The 27,704-nt window shown below is 40.8% G+C and overlaps 1 protein-coding gene across 2 annotated transcripts in view; it reads right to left on the reverse strand.

Annotated features, from left to right (window-relative positions):
• Positions 1–949: 949 nt before the first annotated feature.
• Positions 950–27,704, reverse strand: part of me1 (malic enzyme 1, NADP(+)-dependent, cytosolic) — a 47,476-nt gene continuing 20,721 nt past the window's right edge. Inside the window, exons 4-14 of one of the 2 annotated variants that reach the window (XM_058053650.2) lie at positions 15,478–15,553; positions 15,007–15,168; positions 11,735–11,838; positions 4,866–4,975; positions 4,445–4,542; positions 4,228–4,341; positions 3,199–3,304; positions 2,985–3,127; positions 2,749–2,922; positions 1,533–1,631; positions 950–1,463 (exon numbers count right to left, since the gene is read on the reverse strand). In XM_058053650.2, coding sequence (XP_057909633.2) covers positions 1,296–1,463; positions 1,533–1,631; positions 2,749–2,922; positions 2,985–3,127; positions 3,199–3,304; positions 4,228–4,341; positions 4,445–4,542; positions 4,866–4,975; positions 11,735–11,838; positions 15,007–15,168; positions 15,478–15,553 — 1,354 coding nt within the window. In that variant the 3' untranslated portion in view covers positions 950–1,295. Of the gene's footprint in view, positions 1,464–1,532; positions 1,632–2,748; positions 2,923–2,984; positions 3,128–3,198; positions 3,305–4,227; positions 4,342–4,440; positions 4,543–4,865; positions 4,976–11,734; positions 11,839–15,006; positions 15,169–15,477; positions 15,554–27,704 lie in introns of both variants that reach the window. The other variant, XM_078790912.1, reaches the window with a different exon arrangement.

Raw genomic sequence — 27,704 nt, forward strand, 5'->3', positions numbered from 1 at the left:
GGATGTTTTGTTTTTGACATGCAATTTACCGTTGATGGTTCTAGACAGTTGATGCCCAACTGGATGGTGTTGACATTGAGACATATTGATCCACACGTGAGAGCGCTGGGCGCCCAGGGCTGTTTGGGCCAATCAGAAGGGACGGAGAAACAAGGAAAGTGAGTAATGCAAATGTTTTGTCTCACTGAGTCTTGCCTAAGGCCAGACGCTAAACACTGAATGCTGACTGGTCCAGCTGGCTCCTGATTGATTCCATAGTGGGATGCATCAGTGGGCCAGCCGAGGCCTCTGGTACTGTCTGGCCGGGAATTGATTCATTGAAGTCAAATCATCATATTTATTTGTTAGATGTTGTACTTATATATCTTAGAAAATTAATATAACCATTCATTTTTTTTCTAATGCTCGGGTGGCAGGGAATTAATACATTATTAGTTTATCTATTTAAAGTTGATACTTTATAAATCTAAATTATAACAAAATGAAAAATATAAGGCCACTCCAAATTGTCCATAGGTATGAATGTGAGTGTGAATGGTTGTTTGTTTGTATGTTTGTCTATATGATTGGCTGGCGACCAGTCCAGGGTGTACCCCGCCTCTCACCCAAAGACAGCTGGGATAGGCTCCAGCACCCCCGCGACCCTCGTGAGGAAAAAGCGGTAGAAAATGAATGAATGAATGAAAAATATAACAAAAAATATTGCACAAAAGAGCAGTGATGTATTAAGACACAACCTTCAAACTGCAATGACATATGTTGCCCTCTAGAGGGAAGCATATCTCCATATCTCCACATAAAGTGACTGTAAAGTGTCATTTTTAACTATTCCGGTCATTCGGTGACAAAAAAATCGATCCGTACACAAAGTGTGCAGCATGCATTAACTATGCAATTGTGCAAAATCTATGTCCTGTCATTTTTACTGTATATCCACATGACAAGTACAAGTGGACAAAGATGACAGTCAAAACTGTTTTTATTTCAAATGATATTACAGTGCAATTCCATGTAACCGGTGTGTGGTTTCTTTGGCTGGTGGTTGCAGTGATGCAAAATGAATGGAATTCAGTTATGAAGTCATTTATTAACCTCCTGTACCTGAACTAAACTGCCTTGCAAACCATTGGGGGGGGGAATGAATGCAGCATCAGACATCCCTAAAGTGAATTGTTTATCTTCCACTGTCACCTTAATATTCACACTAATACAGTATAGTAAAATACATTCTATACAGTCCTTTCTGTGTATTTGGAAGACAGTAGTTAACCCTAACTGCTCTGAAGCCAGCTTGGTCAAAGCTTGCATGATTGGAGCGTCATGCTGCCCTCTGGCCAGCGGTACGAATCCGCAGTAAAGTCATCATAGGCGGTGGTGTAAACTAGCGATCGCACATACGAGTCTTTGTCCGATGGCTCTGGGCGAAGTGTGGCTATGTTGCGCTCGTAGGCGTACTCCACTATCTGTAACAAGCACATTTTATCGTGTGTGATTAAAGTGACAGAGAGAACCTACACCAGCTGAGCTCTCACCTTGACTGCCAGCACGAGTGAAACCTCCCTAATGGAGCTGAGAGGGGGGTACAGTCGTCCCTCCGCCAAGTCCTTCTCCGTCACCAGCTGAGCAAGAGCCTGTGCAAAATGGCCACACATTTGAGTGTCATGCTATTATGCTTATATATTTCTTATATAGCCTTTTTTATCAGCTATATTTTTATACCTGCTGTTTTTTGTGTGTTTATTATTTATTATGCTTATATATTTCTTATATAGCCTTTTTATCAGCTATATTTTTTATGATACCTGCTGTTTTTTGTGTGTTTATTATTTATTATGCTTATATATTTCTTATATAGCCTTTTTATCAGCTATATTTTTGATACCTGCTGTTTTTTGTGTGTTTATTAGTCATTATGCTTATATATTTCTTATTTATCCTTTCTTTTTTATCAGCTATATTTTTTGATACCTGCTGTTTTTTGTGTGTTTATTAGTGAAATGGCCTTTTTTTATCAGCTATATATTTTTTATGATACCTGCTGTTTTTTGTGTGCGTTTATTAGTTATTATGCTTATATATTTCTTATATAACCTTTTTATCAGCGCTATTTTTAATGATACCTGCTGTTTTTTGTGTGTTTATTAGTTATTATGCTTATATATTTCTTATTTATCCTTTTTTATCAGCTATATTTTTATGATACCTGCTGTTTTTTGTGTGTTTATTACTTATTATGCTTATATATTTCTTATATAGCCTTTTTTTATCAGCTATATTTTTTATGATACCTGCTATTTTTTGTGTGTTTATTAGTTATATATCCTTTTTTTATCAGCTATTTTTTATGATACCTGCTGTTTTTTGTGTGTTTATTAGTTATTAGCTTTTCGTGTTGGGTATGAAACTAACAAATGTTAACTGATCAAAGTAAAAAGTAAAATGACTACACTTTCTGCTTGGACATTAAACATGGCGGACAAAACAGTCACACATCCCTCTGATGCTGGGAACACCGAGGTAGCTTGGATTGCAAGATGTATACTCAATAAGCGGTTCCAATAATGCCACTTCCGTAATATACTCTATTATCATTTGTAGTAATCTTCTTGTAGTAATCTTCCGGCTGCTCACATGCGTTTTGGCCTATTATGCAAATTCTACAATGACGTCATCTAAGCCACTGCCACAAATATATTGCAGTCCTGTGAGAAACACTTGAACTATCTTTTGCTGACATGCCAATTTTACCTCTGCTACAATCAGAAAAATATCTTCAGTGATGTGACAAATGGAGCAGGCGGTGACACCAAGACCAATGCCGGGGAAGATGTAGGCGTTGTTTCCCTGACCAGGGTAGAATGTCCTCCCATCAGGCAAGGTCACAGGGTCAAAGGGACTCCCACTTGCAAAGATGCCCCTTCCCTAGAGTGAAAGGCCGGTATTATTATCTATAAGTTATACAGTCCATGTTGTCTTGTTAATACCTCTGTGAAGGTGTAACACTGCTCCGCGGTGCATTCCGCCTTACTGGTCGGGTTGCTGAGAGCAAAGATGATCGGGTGTTGATTGAAGGATGCCATGTCTCTGATGATGGGCTCTGAGAAGGCGCCAGCGACAGCGGCGACTCCTGAAACATGACGTTAATGAAGTATTGTATCATTTGTGTACAAACCCGAGGAATCAAATGTTGTGTCTTACCAATGAGAGCTGTGGGTTTCAGTTCACGAACCACATCTTCCAGGCTTTTCATCGGGGGGTGTTCATGAGCAAACCTCTCCTTCTCCTGCGTCAGGTGATCTCGACCCTTTGGAATGTGGAAAGACCAATGACGCTGGGTATGGATGTCTCACCATTTAATGTTTCCTTTTACAAACATGACAATAATGTTGTTTAACCATATTCATGCATTCATTTTCTACCGCAAAGGCAAGAATACACCCTGGACTGGTCGGCAGCCAATCACAGGGCACATATAGACAAACAACCATTCACACTCACATTCATACCTATGGACAATTTGGAGTCGCCAATTAACCTAGCATGTTTTTGGAATGTGGGAGGAAACCGGAGTACCCGGAGAAAACCCACGCATGCACGGGGAGAACATGCAAACTCCACACAGAGATGGTCGAGGGCGGAATTGAACTTTGGTCTCCTAGCTGTGACGTCTACGCGCTAACCACTCAACAGCCGTGCAGCCCTCATTCAGTGAATTCAGTTAATAATGTTTTTGACTGAGACTATTAGTAGAGACCCGGGATGTAAATATCTTCGTAATGGATGATTGGATTCAAGGTTATGAGGTCATTCAAAAACAGACCGAGTCGATACAATGACCGAATGATGGGGTTAATGTTTGTCAGATTTTTTGACATGAAGTTGTGTGACTTTTGTGTTTAAGAAACCGAGATTGTGACAGCTACGCTAGAGATAGTCAAGTAGGAAAATATCTAAAAAAAAATAAAAATTGTTCAGTTTTCGAATAATCTGGACCTGACTTGGACTTTGACGTCAATGACTCAGGACTTGACTTGACTTTAGTCTGATGACTTGAAAAGATTTGACATTTTCATTGATCATTACGTCATTTCCAGCAAGACAGCACATTTCCCCACAGAATCTACCTCACCAATTAAAGACTCTTTATCTTCTTTAGCTCTTGTTTCAGAGGTCATGTCAAAATGTGGGTTGCGTGCTATAGTGGTATGTCAATAGACAAAAAGACACCTTGACAATGAGACCTTTGGAATCGACCATCCAGATCTTCTTCAAGCTGTCCTCCTTAGTCAGTCCTTCTTTCTCCATGGCCATTGTGATCAGTTCAGCGATCCCCATCGCTGCCTGAGACAAACATTGTCCACATTTAGCATCGTAACCGACGCTTGTGGTTGTTGTTAATACCGAATACAGTAGTATAGTTTGACTTCCTTGATGCCGCACCCACCTCCCCTGCACCTTGAAACACGATTGTGTGGTCACACATTTTACTCTTGGTGATGCGCAGGGCTGCCAGGAGTCCGGCCACTGCCACTGCAGCAGTGCCTGGAAGAAATTACAGGGCAACGTCAGGGGTGGAAAAATATAAAAAAAAAAGATGTTGACCAGTTAATAACAGACATGAGCCTAAAATATCAACTGTGTCTTCTTTCTGGTGTCTAACATTAAGAATTACCAATATTTAATAGTTCATTTAAAAAAAAATATTTAATCCTAACTGAAGTTAGATTTTCAGATTTGCTAAATAATTGTTAGAGTAAATGATGCCACATTTCAGAAGACATAAAACATACACAGCTGGATGTTGTGTAATCATATATATTCACAATTTGAATAACATGACAAAGAGAGCGTGTGACCTAAACTACCTTGGATGTCATCGTTGAACGTGCAGTACACGTCCCTGTACTTGCTCAGCAAGCGGAAAGCATTAATGTTTGCAAAGTCTTCAAACTGAATCAGGCAGTCCATTCCGTACCTGGGGTTGTGGGTTCAAATGAGGTGATGGTCGTGTTAAGATGATCAACAATATAAACAAGACAGTATAAATGTATAAACAATACAATATAAACAACACTGTATAAATACTATATAAACAATACAATATAAAACACACATTTAGGGAGGAAGCTTGCAAATGCATGTACACTTGTACTCCATCCATACATCCACCCACCCACCCATCCATCCATCTATCCATCCATATTAGCATCACAGGGGTATGCTGGAGTCTATCCCATCTGGTAGCACTTGTATTCTTATTTTTCATATTTACATAAAAAATACTGTAAAAAAATACCTTGTTCTCCCCGTGCATGCGTGGGTTTTCTCCGGGTACTCCGGTTTCCTCCCACATTCCAAAAACATGCTAGGTTAATTAGCGACTCCAAATTGTCCATAGGTATGAATGTGAGTGTGAATGGTTGTTTGTCTATATGTGCCCTGTGATTGGCTGGCCACCAGTCCAGGGTGTACCCTGCCTCTCCCCCGAAGACAGCTGGGATAGGCTCCAGCTGGGTGATCTTGTTCCAAATGATGCGTTCAATACAGCTTGGTTTTTGCAGTTTCCAGGGGTACTGCTAACAGGCCGCCCCAAACTGAGCAGAGCCAGTCCGGTATGAATATGAGTGTGAATGGTTGTTTGTCTATATGCGCCCTGTGATTGGCTGGCCACCAGTCCAGGGTGTACCCCGCCTCTCGCCCGAAGACAGCTGGGATAGGCTCCAGCACCCCCGTGAGGACAAGCGGTAGAAAATGAATATTTGCGAGATACTTGAGATTTGAGCCTTAAACAAAGTTGCAGTCAGGTGGTGGGGGGCCCCTGTCATGGATCTTTAGAATCACTTTCCCCCCTTTTGGCGCCCCATGGCCTTCAATCCAGGTGTTGGCATGCTCCGTTTTAAAACACGAGATCAGACTTTTTCTTTTTTTTACATGCACGACCAACGTGTGATGTTTTATATTAGAAAAAAATACATCAAGCAACATCCATCCATCTCTTTTATTTTCTATACTGCTTGTACTCATTAAGGCGAGAGGTGCGGTACACCCAACCAATCACAGGACACATATGTACAAACAACCATTCACACTCATATTCACAGCAACGAACAATTTATAGCCTATAATGAATTCCACATGTGTGGGATGTGGGAAGAAACCCCCCCCCCCACACACACACGGGGAGAACATGCTAACTCACATAAAGTAACATGTTTTGAATAAGTCAAGATGAATGTATTCATAAAGAAAATGTATTGCAACCATTAAATATATGGGGAGGGTTTGACACCTGTTTCCCTGACTTTATGACAGCACCTCACAATCATTTTTTTTTTTTTTTCCAAGAAAGGAACCCAGAGGCCACCCGGGTGTCCCCGTAAAGCAGCAATGTTCAATTTAACAAGATGCTCCTAAGACAACCAATCAAACACTCAACACAGCAACGCAGACGCCAGTGTCAATAGGTCCTTATAAAAACATAAAATAACAAAAATAAAATCCGCGTTATGAGCCATTAAATTCGATTTTGCGTGATGTGGTGTAGAGGAATGCCAAGTTCTCATGCCTCGCACCAGATGAACCTTCTGTTAAGGAATTTACAGAATGTTTGCAAAGGCTGCTCAGTCTTCCAGATAAAAGTGTGAGAGCAGTTGGGAAGGAAGGAACGACCCGATGGAGCTGTCATTCTGATGACCTTCAGTCTGAAACCCCAATGTCAAACAGCTGCATAGTGCATATATTACATCAAGTGACTTTGTAGTGAAAAATGTTCACATTAGAAGCAAAAACATCAGCAACTTTGCTATAAACGATACTTTTCTCAGTTTGCTAATTTATTAGTCTGGAGTAGACTTCATGTCATAAAGTCATTGACCGAGATGGTTGGCACTTTCAGATTTATTCACACTAAAATATAATTTTTCTTCAGTAATCGCTCATTTACCGTGGTTAATTGGTTCCAGTCTCGGACGAAGTCAGCTGGGATAGGCTCCAGCATACCCCTGCGACCCTCATGAGAATACGCTGTATATATGGATGAATGGCTCCAGAACTGACCGTCAATGTCAATTTCCTTGAAGTAGGATTTCTCATTCATTCATTCATTTTCTACCGCTTATCCTCACACGAGGGTCATGGGGGTGCTGGAGCCTATCCCAGCTGTCTTCGGGCGAGAGGCGGGGTACACCCTGGACTGGTGGCCAGCCAATCACAGGGCACATATAGACAAACAACCATTCACACTCACATTCATACCTATGGACAATTTGGAGTCGCCAATTAACATAGCATGTTTTTGGAATGTGGGAGGAAACCGGAGTACCCGGAGAAAACTCACAAAAACTCCACACAGAGGGTGGAATTGAACCCTGGTCTCCTCGCTGTGAGGTCTGCGCGCTAACCACTCCAGATTTCTTATTTATAAACCAAATGTTTTCATTGTTAGAGAATAGAAAACCCGTTCATAATACATTTTTCAACATTATTAGAGCCCTCTAGACATGAACTAACACCCCTATATCCACCTTTACACTGGTATTACCCAATATATTAGACATAATACGACACATGCTCATATGTGTTGATATAAATGTGTTACTTAGGGGAGTTTATAGTTGAATTTCACAATTCCATTATTTTCTTAGGGACGGTTGTGAGATAATTCAAACTAATTGTAACATTAAATAACAAACAAGAAACAAGAAGCAGTTTGTCTGGCCTGTCTACTTGAAGTACAGGTAGACATCAGGCCTAATGATAACTTGCATATCAACACAGCCTAACCCCCCTTCGAGTAACCCGAGTACATTTTACATTTTATTTTAATGTTTTCTGCAGCTGAAATGCAGTATAAATGTACTTAGTCTAATCTTTTTTTCTGCTAGAAACCACACAAAAGGACAGGGTGGGTTGAAACCCGCGTAACAACACTCAAGCTCATGTTTCAGCGAGTGAGCGACAGAGGAAATTGGGACAGGTCATCCAAACAGAGCCAGCTGCCCCCAAAGCCCCCCCACACACCTGCAGAGCTGTCAGTCAAGTCAACAACAGGGGGGGGAAGATAATTCCTCGTCATATTTATTCTCTACAGATGAATATTCTCTTTCACGTAGCTTGTAGATTTCATTGAAAATGCACCTCCTCTTCTTTGATGGTAGCATTGCATCGCCGTCAGAAGCTGTTCCACGCTCGACTGATAATGGAAACCAGCTAAAAATGGCGACTACAGGAAGAGATAAGGAATTCAGATGTTTTAAATTTGGCAGCGAGTGCAATTGGTGTTGCTCTTCCTTTGCTACACCCCAAGAAATTGCTGCCTAATTCCGGGGCTGAGTGTCTGGCTGCCAACACAGCAGAAGTGTTGTTGGAGAGAAATGTGTTTTCTATCAAGCAGGGAGCAGCACTAAAAGCACCGAGCGTCGGCATGACGACAAAGAATAATAGGACAAAGAAGGAGCTAGAAACATTTTATTGTATTGGGGCTTTTAGGAAAATGAAGACGAGCAACCGGAGGGTGTTGACCTTTTGCCTGCTACTGGCAAGGTCACAGAGGTTCACCAAACCAAGGTATTGGTCAAAAGGCATATTTCCAAAAGATGATGCTGCTATAACTCGTCTCATTCAGTTAAGACAAAAGATTATATATCTGTCAGGCATAAAAGTCATCTTTTTTCGGGATAAATTACAGAGTAGGAATATTCTGGCAAGAAAAAACTGAGAATGACAGACAAGTGAAATGGAAATCTAGACTGACATCCGCTAACCATAAACTACTAGTGAGGCTCCGGGATGCAGAGGGACAAGGCTACCTTCCCAGTTTAGACACTTCGGTGTTGGGTGTGAGCCAATGATGATAGAGGGAGTGCTTTGACTCGACAAAACTATACTTGGGACCGTGTTCCCGCAATCTGGATGAAAGTCAGCTCTTCGATGGCCTTTGGCGAACTGTCAACATTCCATCAATCGTGCCAGCTGTCTGTTTAAGCACTTGACTAGAAAAGTCATGCACAATATCCGTCCAGCTCGATATGAACATCAATACCCATCCTTAAGATCTCAGTCGGGCTGTACGGCGGTCGAGTGGTTAGCGTGCAGACCTCACAGCTAGGAGACCTGAGTTCAATCCCATCTCTGTGTGGAGTTTGCATGTTCTCCCCAAAGGAGTACCCGAGTACTCTGGATTTCTCCCACATTCCAAAAACATGCTAGGTTAATTAGCGACTCCAAATTGTCCATAGGTATGAATGTGAGTGTGAATGGTTGTTTGTCTATATGTGCCCTGTGATTGGCTGGCCACCAGTCCAGGGTGTACCCGGCCTCTCGCACAAAGACAGCTGGGATAGGCAGAAATAAACTGCCTGATTTGTTTCTTGTTTGTTATTAAATGTTATAACTAGTTTGAATTATCTCACATCCGTTCCTAAGAAAATAATGGAATTGTGAAATTCAACTATAAACTCCTCTAAGGAACACATTTATATCAACACACATGAGCATGTGTCGTATTATGTCTAATATATAGGGTAATACCAGTGTAAAGGTGCATATAGGGGTGTTAGTTCATGTCTAGAGGGCTCTAATGATGTTGAAAAATGTATTTAGAAGGCTGTAAACGGGTTTTCTATGCTATAACAATGAAAACATGTTATTTATAAATAAGAAATCTGGAGTGGTTAGTGCACAGACCTCACAGCTAGGAGACCAGGGTTCAATTCCACCCTTTATATTCATTCGTATTGGCATTTTTTTTCGGAATGAGGTGTATACAAAAGGTTAGAGTCTTTCCGTTTGAGCAAATAACCGGAATGGAATTGGAATATTTGGGTCCATGTATACGTGGCTAATGCCATCCTTCTGTGGCGCCAAAAAGTACAGGTTATAGGTACAAGTCTTAGTGGAATCTTTTAAAAGTAAGGCAGTAGAGGAAAGCACCAACGTTAAAAATAACCGTTCAGTAGGTTGTGCATCCATGAAGGTCTGTAGTGGAGTTCACAGACGAGGATGCGGTGTCCAAACACAGCTGTTGAACCAGCGGCCACATTAGCGTTTGTGCACACACACACACACAGGCTGCCTGTTGACTGGCATCCCCAAGAGGCTAGGTGACCGAGGCCTTAATAACACTCCGACCCCCATGCCTTTCTCTCAGAGGGCCAGTATCTCTACGGACACCATGTTTGTCAAAGCCTGATGCCGCCGTCAGTGAAGACAAAGACATTCTGCATTCTTTCAATTGTTCCTCTGTTGCTCCTTCCAGCCAGGATGGAGCTACCGTTTTGTTGACTACTATCTCAGTGCAGTTTTTTTTACTTTTCAATCATTATCAACCAAACTTAAGAACAATTTAGACCAGAGGTGGGCAAACTACGGCCCGGGGGCCACATACGGCCCGCCAAGTGTTTGAATACGGCCCGCCCAATCTTTCCAAAGTATTTCATTTAAACTCAACATACAACCTGGCATCATGGCCTGAGCCAACCTTTTGATGGTTTTATCAATTTCGTTTTTTGACATGGTCTGTTGTTTACAAAGTGCTCCTGAAAAAAGGGACACAAGCACATAATAATAATAATAATTATTATTATTATTAGATTATTAGATTATTATAATTATTTTTAGAACTATTATGATTATTATAATTATTATATTAATGTTAATTATTATATTAATTATATATAATATTATTGTTATATTTGCATATTTTACATAATAATAATATAATAATTATTATTAAAATTTTATTGTAATTATTATAATATATTATTATTATTATTATTATTATTATTAAAATATTTAAATATAAATATAAAATAATAAATAATAATAGCAGATTGCATGACAATTTTACAGATACAATAATACCAGGTGGACTGTTACAAGTAAAATATATAATCTGCCCCCCCCCCTGTACATTTTGTCATATCAATGCGGCCCGCGAGTCAAAAAGTTTGCCCACCCCTGATTTAGACTATCCAAGTTCTGGAATTTGCCAGAAAGCTGGGTAAAGTACAATATATTGATTTGCTCATTTATTTATTATGGTTATTTTTAATTTTCTTCACATTTGTATGATGACGGTTAACTAATACAGCAGCTTTGGGAGTATTTGAGTTCATGCTTCCTGTGTTTGTCAGAAACCTGTGTACATGTATATTAAAGCCACGTGGAGCTATAATCATTCCCCGAGCCTGTAATTATTCATTTTACACCAACCTGGCTACGTTTTAAGGAGAAGCACTGCCGTCCCCTGTATTTGAGAAGCTACCCAGTTATTAAGAGTTGTGGCTCTTTTTAGTCGGTTCTATTCTGGGTTGGACGAAGGATTAACTAAGCCAAAACACATCTTTGGACATGATGGTTCGGAAATAAAGAAATAGTCATGAGCACATGTCACTTAACTGTCATCACGACATGCGACTGAACCTGGTGACCCCTTTTAAAGGCTGCAAATGAAATCTATAGCTCTGGTAGTCTGACTGCTTCTCAATAAAGTTCAGTCTTCATGAGCAGTTATTACATGGACATTTAAGCATGGAAAACAAGTCCACTCATTGAAGGTAAATCGATCACTTGTGAATTCATTTCCAGATTTGCCTGCATTGCCCACTGCATGTGTAGACGAGGCTCTCAACGCTCCAAATGGTTTAAGAGAAGTCCATGCACCAAGTTTTCTTGAAATTACAGCATTTGACTGCCAAAGGAAGTGGGCAAATAATTGGGAGCCAAAAGAACATACCTGTCTGAGACGGCCTTCATAAATTCGTCCAGCAGGTCGTCATAGGCTTGGCCCCGCACTCTCTTCTGTCTGAGTCCTATGTAAAGTGGATCCTGCAGCAGTGCCTGAAAATCACACAAACGCAGAGGAAAATAGTTATTGTTTGACATGAATACTAAATACAAAAACAACAATGTTTGGTGGGTGCTAACGCAGCTATATAGAGCGATAAAAACACCCAGCAGAAGCCTTGCTAATTTGCCTGCTATAATTCTTTCTATACATTTTTTAATGCCCATTCGAATTGCATATGACGGGGACAGGGGCTGGGACCAGGGACCAGGGACCAGAGACCAGGGCCAAGGGCCAAGGGCCAGGGGCCAGGGGCCAGAGGCCAGGGACGGGGACCGGGAGACCAGCGGATAGGGACAGGGACTGGTACCAGGGGACAGGGACTGGGACAGGGGACCAGGGAACAGGGAACAGGGGACCGGGACTCAGGGACTAGGGACTAGGGACTAGGGACCAGGGACCAGGGGACCGGGCCAGAGACCAGGGTCAGGTGACCAGGAGACAGGGGTCCAGGAACCAGGGATTGCGACCAGGGACTGGTACCGGGATTGGTACCAGGGATCAGGGGACAGGGACCGGGGCAGGGGACCAGGAGACCAGGGGACAGGGAACCAGGGACTGGTACCAGGGGACAGAGGACCAGGAACCAGGGAACAGGGACCGGCAACGAGGGACCGGTGCCGGGATTGGTACCAGGGACCCGGGGACAGGGACCAGGGACCGGTACCGGGACAGGGGACCAGGGGACAGGGGACAGGGGACCGGGGACCACGACCGACCCCAAAGATTCCTAGTTGAACCGACTCTGCACACATCTTTTGAAGTTTGAATCCTAAAAGTGGTCCAGCTGTTTCCATGCCTCATTTAAGCCAGCATCCTTTACTTCCCATGGATTCAAGAATACATAATTACACAGTTGCTCTAAAATGAGCAAGGCTGGGAGAAAGAAGCAGCCACCTTTCCATCGCAAGGTCAAGAACCGTGGAGTCCCAGAGCTTATTTATATGAAGCTGACGAGTCATTTCCTGGCAGGCATTTATTTGACAGTCAAAGCAGGCGGTGGCCAAGGTAAACTGGAACCTAAACTAGCAGAACGTGATCATTTCATCCCTGAGCGTGGAGTAGTACCAGCGGCACTTTGATGATCAACTAAAAACTGATGCAATCGCATGCAATGAGAAAAGTCTTCAGGAGGGCCTTAACTATGAAGGACCATTGAAGTATTTGCAACTGTCTTGCCCCGAGATTGTATTACAAAAGTCAGTAAACCTATTTTTGACAAAGAAATGGTACCGATCGACGATGAGAAACGAAAAACTCTTTAACAGAACGGTAGGCTTACTTGACAGTTTGCCAACACAGCTCGTTCTCTTTCCCCCGTACCCACTCAAGGACGAATATAATCCCATAATAGCAGTCAATTAAATCATCATCTAGCGCTGCTACCAGCCTCCCGTATGAAACCAGCCTCCGCAAGAGCTCTGCATGGCTTAAGGCAAATATAGCTTGCCTCATACATTTCAATTGGCCTGCCATCTCTCAAATAATCATATGAAAATGGAAAATCCGACCACAACCATGCAGACAGTTGTGTTATGAAAATTGCGTATGCAGCAAATAAACATGCATACATTTGCAAGTTGAGCCACATGAGGACAGCTAAGCTAGATTTAATCTCTGTAGCTTTTCTAACATGCATTATTAAATTATGAGATGGTGATAAAACATTTACAGATCATCCAATATGTATTGATAAAGATTATTGCATATTTAATATCAATTACATAGCTTTGATGTTGACTTTGATATTTAATAAAGATTTATTGTGTTTTTGGGTCTCGGTGACAAATATCAGTAAAACATGGACCAGTTGTGGGCCTTTCAGGGTCACAAAGTCCTTGTTTTTTTTCTAGTCCTATTGTGTGTTGTTGTCGCGCCAACAGGGTGCGGCCAGCGCACTTTGCAATTTTCATGAGCAGCGCAGTCCGGCGCAGCACGGCGCACCCACGCCTCCATCCCTCCCCACGACATAAATGGCAAAGAGGGAATCAAATGAACGCCTCACAGTGAAGCTATGCATTTGATGATCTTATCTCATTAGCATTAAGGCTAATGAACCACAGTGTCACTACTGAGTAGAAGCTGATTGATTTTATTGCACACCAGAATATTTCATAACAGAAGCATTTTTAGGATTTTTTTTAAGTGCAGTCAAATTGATAGTTTGAGACAATTATCCGTCATGCTTCTGTAAGCACTTTGAATGCACCACATGATCGGCATACTCAGCCACAAATGATCATGTAGCGTTTGTGGCTGCAGTAAAAATGTTGAATTTAAAAATATTACGTGCACAAGAAATCGTTACGTATTAACATTTCATTATAGTGCATGAATGGATTCTCTGTAAGTGTTCTGTAATTTTTTTTTTTCCACAAAAGGTTTCTTCCTTTCCCTTTGGTTTTTTGTGTCAATATTCCTCTCTGCTTCCAGTGAATATATTTGGATACGGGGATATATTCATTCCTATGAGACTCGGTGGACATAAATGAAGCCAAAAGACTATAACAAAAATCATAAAACTTTGCCATCTGAGCCTAGACTGTAAAAACCCATGAAATTGTAGAGAAATAACAGCGTCATGTAATTAAAACCAATTACTGCACCACCTGCTGTTTTTTGGACCATTCACCGCAATTTTCACAGCCTCAAACAAAGTTGTGTGGGAGAAAGTTTGTGTGAAGAAGTATTTTACGTTATTTTACAGTCCAATTTTATGTTCTCTTAAGTAGTTAATTGGTTCCAGACCTGACCGTGATCTCCCATGAAGTGATTCCATTTTTAGAAATTGAATATTTATATAAGAAATGGTTTATGATCTTCTAAATACAGTTTTTAACATTATTAGAGCCCTCTAGACATTAACTATGTAACCCTATAGTCACCTTTACACTTGTATTACCCAATATTTTAGACCTAATGGGCTCTATTTTGGCTACATGGTGGATGAGGGATTAGCATGCAGGCCTCACAGCTGGGAGACCCGAGTTCAATTCCACCCTCTGTGTGGAGTTTGCATGTTCTCCCCGTGCATGCATGGGTTTTCTCCGGGTATTCCGGTTTCCTCCCACATTCCAAAAACATGCTAGGTTAATTGGCGAAACTCATTTCAGCCGCTTCCGTCCGTGATCTCGTTCTTTCGGTCAATCTCCAGTTCTTACCTCATTGTCTGTGCCCACATCCAGCAGGACAGGCAAGCACTGCTGAGGAGGCACACCTCCACAGGCTGTGTACAGGGCCAGTTTGCCCACCGGGATTCCCATCCCGTTGCAGCCAAGGTCGCCCAAGCCTAAGATCCTCTCACCATCAGTGACACACACGGCCTGTGATGCAACAAAATGTTAAATAGCACAACAGCATATATAGTTTTTCTGTTTAGCAGAACAGCGTCTCTCAGGCAGGTGATTGCCGGCTCAAATCTCGGTCTTACACTTACTGTGATTTAGTCTGTAATGACAATAATCTTATGTATTGGATAGACTAAATATTGATTGAAGTAGAGGATTATCAGTGGATGGCTAATTTGGCTACACCGAGATTTGAACTAGGAACCTCGTGGCTGTGAGGAAGACGTGCTTATTGCATTTTTACATCCTAAAATTTCATCTGACACAGTTTGAGTAGAAATTTACCCTGACGTCCCTTTCTGGCCAATTCTGGAGTAGCGATGCAACGTGGCCAAGGTCATGGATAGTGATGAATAGCCCCCTGAAATTAAGAGTGGTGAAGATATCAAACTAATTTCAACATATTTCATCACATCTTCTTACAATCAAACATCTCCGTCTGTCACAACGGTTCCAAAAAGGAGATATGACCCAAAAATGATGCTGAGATAAAAAATAATATAACTACTAGGGACAAAGTACTTCCAAAAAAAAACACAAGTTAAGCTCTGTTTAGAGGTTAAGCTTCTTTCGCTTTGAACCTTTACTTCTTGGTTTGATGGAAATGAATGTTGATCCTAGAGCCCAGGGCCACTCCGGGGAGTTCAAACAGTTTTCCATCTTCATATCGGCCACTCCTGCTGTACAAATCCACCTTTTTTCGTTTTCTACTGGTTGGCATTAATGTCCTGTACTGTGGGACAATCCTGGATAAAGAGATCGTATGTGTGTGGTCTAGCCACATAGAAAACCCATCTGTTAATAATAATAATAATTATTATTTTATGTATATATTTATAATAATAATAATATAATAATAATAATAATTATTATTATTATTATTCTTATTATTTACTGACAGTACCATTCCTTGAATAATTTTGTCGGAAACCAGAAAATGTCTTGATAATAATAATAACAACAATTATTATTATTATTAATAATAATAATAATAATAATAATAATAATAATAATAATAATAATAATAATAATAATAATAATAATAAATTATTATTATTATTATCATGATGTTTTCTGGTTTTCCCACAAAAATTATTCAAGGAAGGGTACTGTCAGTAAACCAGTGAAAAAGAAAATACAAAAAAATATCTTGGTCCCAGTATTGACCCCTGGGGTACTCCACACATAATATATAAACTTGCACATGTGTCCTCTCCTAGCTTTACATATTGCTTCCTGTCAGCTAAGTAGCTTTTGACCCAGTTCAGAACGAATCCTCTTATTCCGTACCTTTCTAATTTTGTTGGACAACTATAACAGTTCAATTAAGATGACCATATTTTGATTAGCAAAAAAAAAAAAAAACAGGACACCCAGCTCATCAAAGAGATATTCAAATAACACTGAAGTTTAATTTCAGCACTGTACTGTAAGTACGAGCTAATCCAGCGTGTTTTGCAGACAGGAGGATATAACCGACTGCCAGAGTATTGTGAGCTATTTGGTGAGTCAAAGCAGTGAGATGGAAAGTTGGACCACACAATATGACAGTTGCAAAACAACCGTATGAGATGATCAAAGCAGACAAGCGGGAAGGCGGGAAGGCCCTAATCTCTGTCAGACTGAATGTTAACAAAAACATTTCAGGTGCCGCATCCTTCATCCATTTCTCATTTTCTGCCCCTGTGCACTTGGATGTGCTGCTGAACTTATGACATTTGACCCCGACAAGTGGAAGATCCACGGGGGATGCTGTTTTACGAGCCTTAAAAACACACACGTAACGTCATTATTCCAGGCAGGAACGACACCAGCAGTAAAGGGGGTGAACTACGATACATTACATAAGGAGTCACAGGGTTTTATATCCATCATCACTGTGTTAAATCGTCTTGGATAGGAGTGGGTCGCTCGAAAACCTTTTGTCCTCCATCCGCAAAGAAAGTATCAAAGAGGGAATGAAACATATGCCGTCGGATCGCTGTTGTGAAATGAAGTCATTCTAGCCTGTCTACACTTCATAAAAAGATCCGAAGGAGGAGTTAAGGGTGAAAGGAAACATGTTCAGACCTGCTCCTGTTAAAACAATGAAATATGAAATGCACAACACTAGTTATGTTTACTTTTAATCACTTTTACTATCTATAACACACTCCAAAATTCCAAGAAAAATAGCAAGAATTTACATTTTGCACTGTTGGTTCATAAAGAGGTTCTTAGTAGAGAAGAAATGGGAAGTAAGCAATTTATTGGTAGAAGGCATTAAAATGAAATACCATGTTCATCGACTGATTGAAGGTTTAAAACCATGGCTCAACCCCCGCCTAAAATAGAAATAAGGACCGAGTAATGACTATCTACGCCATTCTTGTTAATCGCCTCCAAAATTGGTTTTGCTATGCCTGATGCCAAGGCCTGGAGGCGAGTGGGAATGTTTGTTGCTCCAGATGGCTTCATGGAGGCCATCCACTGTTTGGATTTGATGTCCATTTCTGTAAAAGTTCCTTGTCATCCATCCACGCATCTTCTCAATTGGATTTAGATCAGGGAAAGATGCATGATGATCTAAAAGAGTGATGTCAGATGGGCATTGTGAACTGGAGCATTCTCCTGTTGAAGTCTAAAATGTCTATTTTAAAATTAAAATAGAAAATTATTATTATTAAATTACATTATTTATTTTTAAAAATTAAAATAAAATTATTAAAATTATCTCACATCTATGTTCTTTTTTTTTAGATGAAACAAAGGCCACATTGCCACCTCTGGTTCCTCTCTTAAGAGCGTGGCGAGAACAAAAAAGCTAAAGAAAACAACCTGATGACTTGAAACAGCACCGCCGCTGACCTGCTACCCAACACAAAAACCCGCTGGAGCGACGTTGGAAAAGCTGGTTCACACCGTGACCCCTAACACAGAACCCCGGGAGGAAGACGGCCTCCATACTTTGACCCGTGTCCACACTAAACACAGCCAGTCGCCATTCTTCAGCTTCACACATGACCTTAATCTTCAGCGCTAGACATCCTCCATTAGGGAATCACACAAGGTCGGAATGACACAATGATGACCAAGACTATCAATCATATTATCATTAATGGAATAGTTTAAATGTACACCCGCTTTCTCACATGTAGCCATTCTCCAAAAGTACTCAGGTATCACTGGCACACACTTAAAAGTCTAACGGAAGGTCACATGTTCTCTAAACTAGCACAGTATGAAACATATGGAAGAAAATAGAGTAATTTCCAAGATATACTCCCTCTTGACAAAAAATGAGAAACACATATTGCATGACGAAAGAACTCCCTTATGGAGAACCTCGGCCTTTCAAAAACACATTTAAGTGGGAGTACCAATCCAAAATTAACACACTAGAGTTGTCTGCCAGAACAGCTGCTGAGATGCTGGAATGAATATTATAGTTGGAAAGCTCAAATGGTCTTCACAGCAACACGGGCATGTAGTTTCCAGTAACATCAGACTTTTATTAATATAATTTCACAGGTCAATGTCCGCTTTGGTTTAAATTCAAGTGGCCGCATACAAAACAGTGGAAATGCAGTAAGAGCCCATTTTGGTTGTGTCACAATTTGTTACCAGTAATTATGTTTCCTCACATTGCGGTCTGCTTCCATGGATGTTTATACTTTTACAGTTATTACATTTTAAATACACAAATTGCATGTTGAGTACTATAAATTTGTACATGTTGGCAGGTATACGTTAAAATGAAAGCCTCTTAGGTTATAGGTTATTCCTCTTGGTTATAGGAATCCTACTTAGCGGAAATGTATTTATCCAAAAACCAAAAAACCAAAAACTGTGATAAATGAGGGATTACTGTATTGTTCCTATAGAAATAAGTCATTAGTTTTGCATGTTCATCACATTTAATGTTTCAGACCATCAAAAAATGTAAATATTATCAAACAACACAACCGATCACAAAATTACGTTTTTAAATGCAACAGCAAAAAAGTGATTGCCTGCCTGCAACCCCCCTCCCCTTTACAACATAACTGTGGCTTATCAAACCTGTGTTCAATTCCCCTAGCCACAACCGGGCCTGATTACTGCCCCACCTGTTCCTAATCAAGATATCCCTTAAATAGGACCTCCCTGACATAGATGGAGTGTCTGGCTAACCAAAATTACCTCGAGAGCGCAGCGACGACTCATCCAAGAGGTCGCAAAAGACCGCATAACAACAACCAAAGAACTACTCTTGCCTCAGTTGAAGTCAGTGTTCTTAACTCCACCATAAGAAAGACGCAGGGCAAAAACGGCCTGCATGGCAGAGTTCCAAGGCGAAAACCACTGCAGAACAAAAATAACATAAAGGCTTGTCTCAATTTAACATTTGCATTTCAATAAACATCATACCGGCAGTAAAAGATGGTGGTGGCAGTGTGATGGTCTGGGGTTTTTTTGTTGCTTTGGGACCTGGACGACATGATGTGATAAATGGAAATATGAATTCTGCTGAAGGAGAAAGTCCAGCTATATGTTTGTGACCTACAGCTTGGTTTCTTCAGTTGGACCATAACCCAAAATTCACAAAAACTAAATGAGTGGCCTGGTCAGAGTCCTGACCTCAATCCTATCGAGACACTGTGGCATGACCTTAAAAGGTTGTTCATGCTTGGAAACCCTCCAATGTGGCTGAATAACAACAATTGTGCAAAGACTCATTGCAAGTTATCCCTTGATTGCAGTTGTTGCTGCTCAGAGTGGCCCAAGCAGTTGTTAGGTTTAGGAGGCAATCACTATTTCACAAAGTACTTCCTTCCTTAAAAATCAAAATAAAACTCCCTCTTGTATTCTTTGTACTGTCCCTGACTAATATTTCAATTTGTTTGCTGATCTGAAACATTTAAGTGTGACAAATATGCAAAAATCAGTGTACTCTGTATGAATAGAACCCAGTAGACTTAGATTACTGTTGCACATGTCAGCACATGAATCCTTGAATACATTCATCCAGACGGCATTTTACTATTAGAGGTGACCACAAGTTGCATAGGACCCAAACCATAATACTTTAATAACGACACTATTTAGTTCAACTGTTCAGTTTCCTCTCATTTGTGGTATTTAATGCCGTAATGGTTTTCCATGGAAAGTATCTATCCTAAAGAAAACGTCATGTAAAACGGGATGCATCCATGTAGTATAAGAGGAGGTAGTTTTGGCCCTTCCCATCGTTTCCTTCGTACAATAAATGTATCAGTTCACATTAATGATATTTCGAGATGTTTACGTTCAAAAAATGAGAAAATCCTCACAGACACGCAAAGTAATACATCACCAAGGATCTAAGCACATGACAAAATAGGCTAATGAAGAGCAGAACTCAGCGGTAAAAGGCGGCCTGGCAGCGCCAATCAATAACCACATTTGTGCCACAGCCTGAAATGACGTAAACTCTGAGAATGAAATGACTAATTTCAATGGAAAAGATGATTGTAACAAAGCACCAGACAAAGAAAGCAGGATAGAAATAAAAGAAAAAAAAGGATATGGCAACAATAAAAGAACAGTTAACCAAATAGTTGAAGTATTTTGTATCAGCTGAACAAACACAATCATGCGGTTCCTAATTCAGTATCATTTCCTCCTGATTGTATGCTGAATTTGTAGCAGAAGGAACTTCAGTCTCCTCACTTTTGACATGAGTTCTCCTCTTTCCGAACTGTCTCCTTTTCTTTCACACCCTCCTCCCACTGCTCAACCCTTCAAAGGACAATGAACTCTTCTTCTTCTGCCTCCCACCCAGCCTGGCGTGCTCACACTTTGAGCTTTTTCCATCCCAGCACTCAACACGCTGCCTGAATATGCCAGTTAAAACCCCACCAAAACCCACCCCCCCACCTCATTCCACCGCATCCCACTGACGTTCCACACGGCAGCATATCTTCCCTCGTAAAGATGCTGAGGCAAAACATGCAAAAGCCAGGAATCTTTGACACCCTCCATCCCGATGATGAGGAAAACAGTGTGAGCTTCTGCAATTCCAAAGACAGACATCTACTGTAGCCGTCTACTGTGTGAAATGCACAACTCTGGGTGTCCGGTTTATGGTCTCGGCCAGCCTTACATAACTCAACAGGCAAGAAACAGCAGGAAAGACATCGTTCCAGCACAGGAAGGCCCTGCTAAAAAAATCCAAAGCCACAAGCTTGATGAGCCCAGCTGGTTATTAGATGAGTTTCAGCTCCGTGCAACCAGGTTTCCTTTTCATTTGTGGTTTCAAACCCATAAAACACATCCATGGCCTGCCAATGACTTTGAGCAAGAATGAAATGATACCCAAATGAAAGGCATCTGTACTCAGAGTAGTAGTTGTTTTTTTTAGTTGTAGAAGTTGTATTGTGTTTGCGGCCATGCTGAATTAACACTAAAATAACGAGCAACCGGATTAGGGGCATGAAAATCTTGTGTCACGTGCAATAAGAAGGACGACGTCAGTATTGTTGATCATTGTTCTCAATGATATTCACAGAACATCATCAAATTACAGGGTGCTCGAACACAGATGGGGAAATGCTTGAAGGGTAGTCAATTCTTCATGAATTACAGCGCAAGTGAAAACTTAATGCAAAAGGTTAAAGCCATCATCATAATCAACATACATATTAAATCTACATTATATGGCCAATATTATACAGAGGTTGCAATTATCCAAATGTCTTTTGGGAGGAATTTTAAAGGCTGTGATTGGGAAAATTTAGAGGGTGGGGGTATTCGGACACAATGCTGCCTCTCATGCATGTGTCGATCTGCAGTACAGGTCCCACGCCTGGATAATTGTGAGGGTTGCGTCAGGACGTCTGGCCCCAACAAATGGCGTACAAATCATGTGACTTAGCAGCGTGACCCCAAACATACTTTAGATATCGACCATCCCACTTCAAGTATACATCCATCCATCCATTTTCTATACCACTTATCCTCACTAGGGTCATAGAGGTATGCTGGAGCCTATCCCAGCTGACCTATCCCATTCATACTTACGGACAATTTAGAGTCGCCAATGAACCTAGCATGTTTTTGGAATGTGGGAGGAAACCGGAGAACCCAAAGAAAACCCACGCATGCGCCCAGGATGCTAACCACTCATCCACTGTACGGCAACACAGAACTAATCCTCTCCAATTTGCCTGTAAGTGCAAATGTATAGCTTCATGTAGGCTCCACTCACTACTATGATCAGTATGGGAGTTTGCAGTATCTCGAATGTAGAGGGCGCCCATCACATATCCCGACATGATGAAGAAATGAGCGCTGAGTACAAATAAATATTGCCAACCTTGGATAATTGCCCATATAGTCCGGAGAAACAACCACCAATAAGCACGAAATTGCAAAAAAACAAGCACACGCAACTTAAGAATGAAACAACTCTTCTGAGACTCTTCAACATCTCACTCAAGTTTTGCTTCAGCATTTTCGGTGTAGATGAGGAAAACTGAGCTTTTTGGCTTGAAATGTATGCAATCATCTAATGTGTTTAAACTTTATTTAACAGTGTCTAATGATGTCGGCTCCTAATGGACTGAACGCCACACTGACATCCAAAACCAATACGTCTGTGTTTGCCTTTTGTAGCCCAAATGGAATATCCAAAGCCAAATCCAAAAGCTCCACTGGCATTACCACGATAAATCATGGAACATTCAAGAAAATCACAGAATTTAAAGGGCAAAAGCAATTACATTACCTTAAATGTCGTACATTATTTTACACTAACTGTACCTAACATTACATAACTGTTAGTGGTGCTGATTTATACTGTATTTCGGGCAATAGTCCCGGATAGAATCTATTTCCTGTTTCCTAAAATTAGTCATAATGAGAAATCAGTGGCCAGAATTTACAATCTTGTGAGGGCAAAGGTCATTTCGACTTGCATCTGGTGTCAACTCAACACGCTAATGCCTCACACTGGAGGCCCACACACAGTGTTCGAGTGTTCGGGGTGGAGTGAGATCACAGCTCTAAAGCTTATAATCGGCCATGTCGGAACAATTCATCAGCCCCCCACTTCAGGGACAGCAGCTTCATTTGATGTCTTTCGTTAGGGGAGTCTCTTCGAGAAAAAAAGCCTACGACTCAGATGATTCTGTATGATTACTTGGTATAAAAAATATTTAATTGTAGGCTTACATAGTGTCGTCATCTTGCAGCACTAAGCTATTGGAAATGGTGCAGACACAGTACAAACTTTGACTTTAAATTCAGAGTAGAATATGACCAAAAGTATTTAAATATGAGACATGAAAATCAGAACAAAAATGGAAAGACTGTAAAAACAGATACCTTGAGTTTTGGAAGAAACAGCCCTAAAAACAGAACATTTGCTTTCTCCAGATGGAGACACCTGTATTATACTTCAAACAGTGGAAACAGTGGTGGAACTAAATGGTGGCCAATGGTGGCCATGGCCACCCTTTGTCATTTCAGGTATTGCCACCTCTCTGTGTTTAATGGTCTCACCTTGGACAATCTAATAAAAAATTTCTGGCTCAGAGTGGAAATCTAAGCATGATTAAATATCTAAAATAAAGGTAAAAAGTGCTTTTCTTATTTAATTTTTTTTCCCTGTCAGACCAATTTGCATATCTTTAAGTAATTCATTAATTCATTCATTTTCTACCGCTTCTTCCTCACGAGGGTCGCGGGGGGTGCTGGAGCCTATCCCAGCTATCTTCGGGCGAGAGGCAGGGTACACCCTGGACTGGTGGCCAGCCAACCACAGGGCACATATAGACAAACAACCATTCACACTCACATTCATACCTATGGACAATTTGGAGTCGCTAATTAACCTAGCATGTTTTTGGAATGTGGGAGGGAACCGGAGTACCCGGAGAAAACCCACGCATGCACGGGGAGAACATGCAAACTCCACACAGAGATGGCCGAGGGTGGGAATTGAACCCTGGTCTCCTAGCTGTGAGGTCTGCGCGCTAACCTCTTTAAGTAATATCTATTCTAAAATCTGAGCTATTATTACTCAAAATTATTTAATTTACTTAATTTTAATTAATTAATTAAATTTTCCAACACAGCTATTTAATCGTTTTTTTTGTTTCTATCTTCTCTGAATGTGTATATTATTTATTTATTATTTAATTTTATTTTTTTCATATTTTATTCTCGAGTTTTAACGGTGACTTTTTACAATGGGGATAAAAATGCTGGTCTTTGCAAACAGCATCCGGTCTGTACAGTACGTCGTCCGGATCTTTCTTTCCCCAACCCTACCAGACTCAGTAGTGCCGAGTTCTTCAACTTTGGCCCGCTTCCAGAAATCCACTAATGACCGAGCAATAATCATCCATCTCCATCCACAAGATGAAGTGGATCATGTCACTAACCCGGAGAGCTCCCTGACGAGCCTGACTGACTCGGTTTATTTGGGCATTCCATGGGAGTACATGACAAGCGGCACACTGACATTGGAATTCAGTGAAAAAAGATGATAATGTAATATGAGCATAAAGTAATATTATGAATTACTATATGTATTTTTTTTCCGACAAAACAAACATTTGATAAATGCCAATAGAGTCAACTGTCAGACAATACACACAACATGCTTTTAGAGTAAAAAAAAACAAAAAACAAGCGTGACCAAGACAGATTAATGTTCACCACTAAACACCATTAAACACCACTAAACATACTCTTGAGCCAACAAACCTACATAAGTAAGCATGTCCTCTAATCTTCTTGTATGTGAATGTGGGCCTTTCTCCAGTCCTCCTTCTTCCCTCTGCCCCATCTAAAGATCAGTGAATCCGTTATGTTTTCACACTTAATGGCGCTTGACCTTTGGTCTCCTGTACAGAGCCGATGTCGGCGTGTTTAGACTCCGTTGGGCAGATTAACTGCTAAATTAAGGCAAGACAAGGAAAGACTGCAGTTTCCTAACAGAAAGCCTTTATATGTACCTATATGTACATGTAGTTTCAGTGATGGGAGACTTCATCTGAGCTGTGATGGTGGTCCAGCCAGAAGACACGCATGCATACACACCCACAGTGGAACTGTTGTCTTGGTCACATGAACGCAAATACTTCAGTTGATTTTAATGCCCGGCATGGGAAATATAACAACCAATTGCATGTCATAGACGTTTTGATGACAAGGTAATGATGTAACAGAGAGAGTGTAGAGGAGAGTATAGGGATGTATCCTCAAAAAAAAAAAATGCAGATTATCATATTTTCTGGACTATAAGTCGCTTGGAGTATAAGTCACACAAGGCCAAAAATACACAATTAAGTTGAAAAAAAACATACATAAGTCGCACTGGAGTATAAGTCGCATTTTTTCCGGGTAATTGATTTTGCAAACTACTTGACCAAAACAGACATTATGTCCTCTTAGAAGGCAAGTTCTAATATTAATAAAATAATATAGAACAGGCTGAATAGGTGTAAGATATGCTAACACAATAGTTATTCATTCATTCATTTATTCATTCATTTTCTACCGCTTTTCTTCACGAGGGTCGCGGGGGTGCTGCAGCCTATCCCAGCTGTCTTCGGGTGAGAGGCGGGGTACACCCTGGACTGGTCGCCAGCCAATCACAGGGCACATATAGACAAACAACCATTCACACTCACATTCATACCTATGGACAATTTGGAGTGGCCAATTAACCTAGCATGTTTTTGGAATGTGGGAGGAAACCGGAGTACCCGGAGAAAACCCACGCATGCACGGGGAGAACATGCAAACTCCACACAGAGATGGCCCAGGGTGGAATCGAACCCTGGTCCTCCTAGCTGTGAGGTCTATGCGCTAACCACTAGACCACCGTGCCACCCAATGGTTATTCAGATGCACAAAAAATAAACATGAACAGAAAAGTTGTCCAGTGTTTATGTAACATCGCTCTGGAGTATAAGTCGCAGTAACAGCCAACCTATGAAAAAAAATGTGACTTATAGTCACAAAAATGTGTGTCTGAACCAGTAAACAGCAAACTACTGTGAAGAAATGTGAACATTTAACAAAAGAGCCAATGATGGAAAAAACATGTGCTGATCCTTCTTCTGCACCAGTAGTGTGGTTAAGAAAAAAAAAAGACTTCAGTGCTTCAGTGTACTTGATGTCATTATAAACTGCTATACAGTACATCATGGTGTCAGAGGCTATAATAATACACACGTGCTTTGCATAACAAAGACTGCCAGAATATGTAAGTTTGTCATATGTAAATAGTCATGTCCTCCATGTGTTCTACTAACTGAGTCCTGATGCAGATCGTTGGGGTCCAACTCCCCACCCCCAAACTCAGGCATCATATCCATATCCACTGCAGTTGCAGCCTGACACGGAGCGTATAGAATGACTCCAGAGCTCACTTATGAGTGAGAAATGAAACATGCAAGGAATATTTTCCACATTGTTCTTTTTGGCAAAAGTTTTATGAAGAACTCTGTGTTATAAGTATTTAAAGGCATCCAAAGTAAACATGTATAATAAAATACCGGGAAACACTTGGGGATTCATATGAGATGGTGGTGTTGGCGCTGTTGAGAGTGAATAAATGATCGCGGGAAATACTCTATAAACCGCTCCAATTGTTCTTCATGGAATGTTAAACTGGGCCAAAGACGTTCCTGACATCACTTTAACTGAAGTACCAAAATCTTCCTCATTGTTTTGTGTGTAGTTGATTAGTACGTATGTGTTTAGGACAATACATCACACTGGTCATTGGACTGTCGGTATTCTAAGAACACAAGCACACACTTTAAACCACCTGAATAAAGTTCAATCCAGTGACGGGGCCAAGCAAAACATTGGAGACCCAAATGCAACATTTTCGAATGAAAGCCTCACCAGTTCAATACGTCGTGCGACTGAATGATCTTACTGTATATCGAGACACCTGATGAAAGGAGCCAGTAACAGAGAGCTTCAATGAAGGTTAAATTCATTCAAGGTGAACCTGAACTGATGTCAGCAGTGCATAGTGGTTTGTCTTAAGCTGAGCCGCACAACCAAATGTCAGGACAAGGCGCATTCATGTCGGATATGCTATAAGTGCAGCCGCCGTGTGTCCACGGGGGTCGGGAGAACAAGAGTGTACAGTTGGAGGAATACATCGCCTGCTGGGGGGGGCTACTGCCGGGTTTTCGGCGGGAGTGGAAAACAAGCAGAAATAAATCTAGTCAAAAATGAATGAATGGTTTGATGATAATAGATTGTCCTTGAACCTAAGTAAAACTAAAATCATGCTGTTTGGTAACAGCAGAAAGGACATGCACCAGCAAATACAAATAGACATTGAAATGGTGATGGAAAATACATTTCTGGGGATCACAATAGATGAAAATATGAGCTGGAAACCTCATATTACAAATATACAACATAAGGTGGCCAAAAATATTTCAATATTGAGCAAAGTAAAATTTGTTCTCAATCAGAAATCACTCCATACTCTTTATTGCTCTCTGGTTCTACCATATCTTATTGCGTGGAAATAT

This window comes from Doryrhamphus excisus, linkage group LG5, assembly GCF_037039965.1.
Source record: "Doryrhamphus excisus strain RoL-2023G ecotype Guam linkage group LG5, RoL_Dexc_Guam_v1.1, whole genome shotgun sequence".
In the NCBI taxonomy this organism is placed as follows: Eukaryota; Metazoa; Chordata; class Actinopteri; order Syngnathiformes; family Syngnathidae; genus Doryrhamphus; species Doryrhamphus excisus.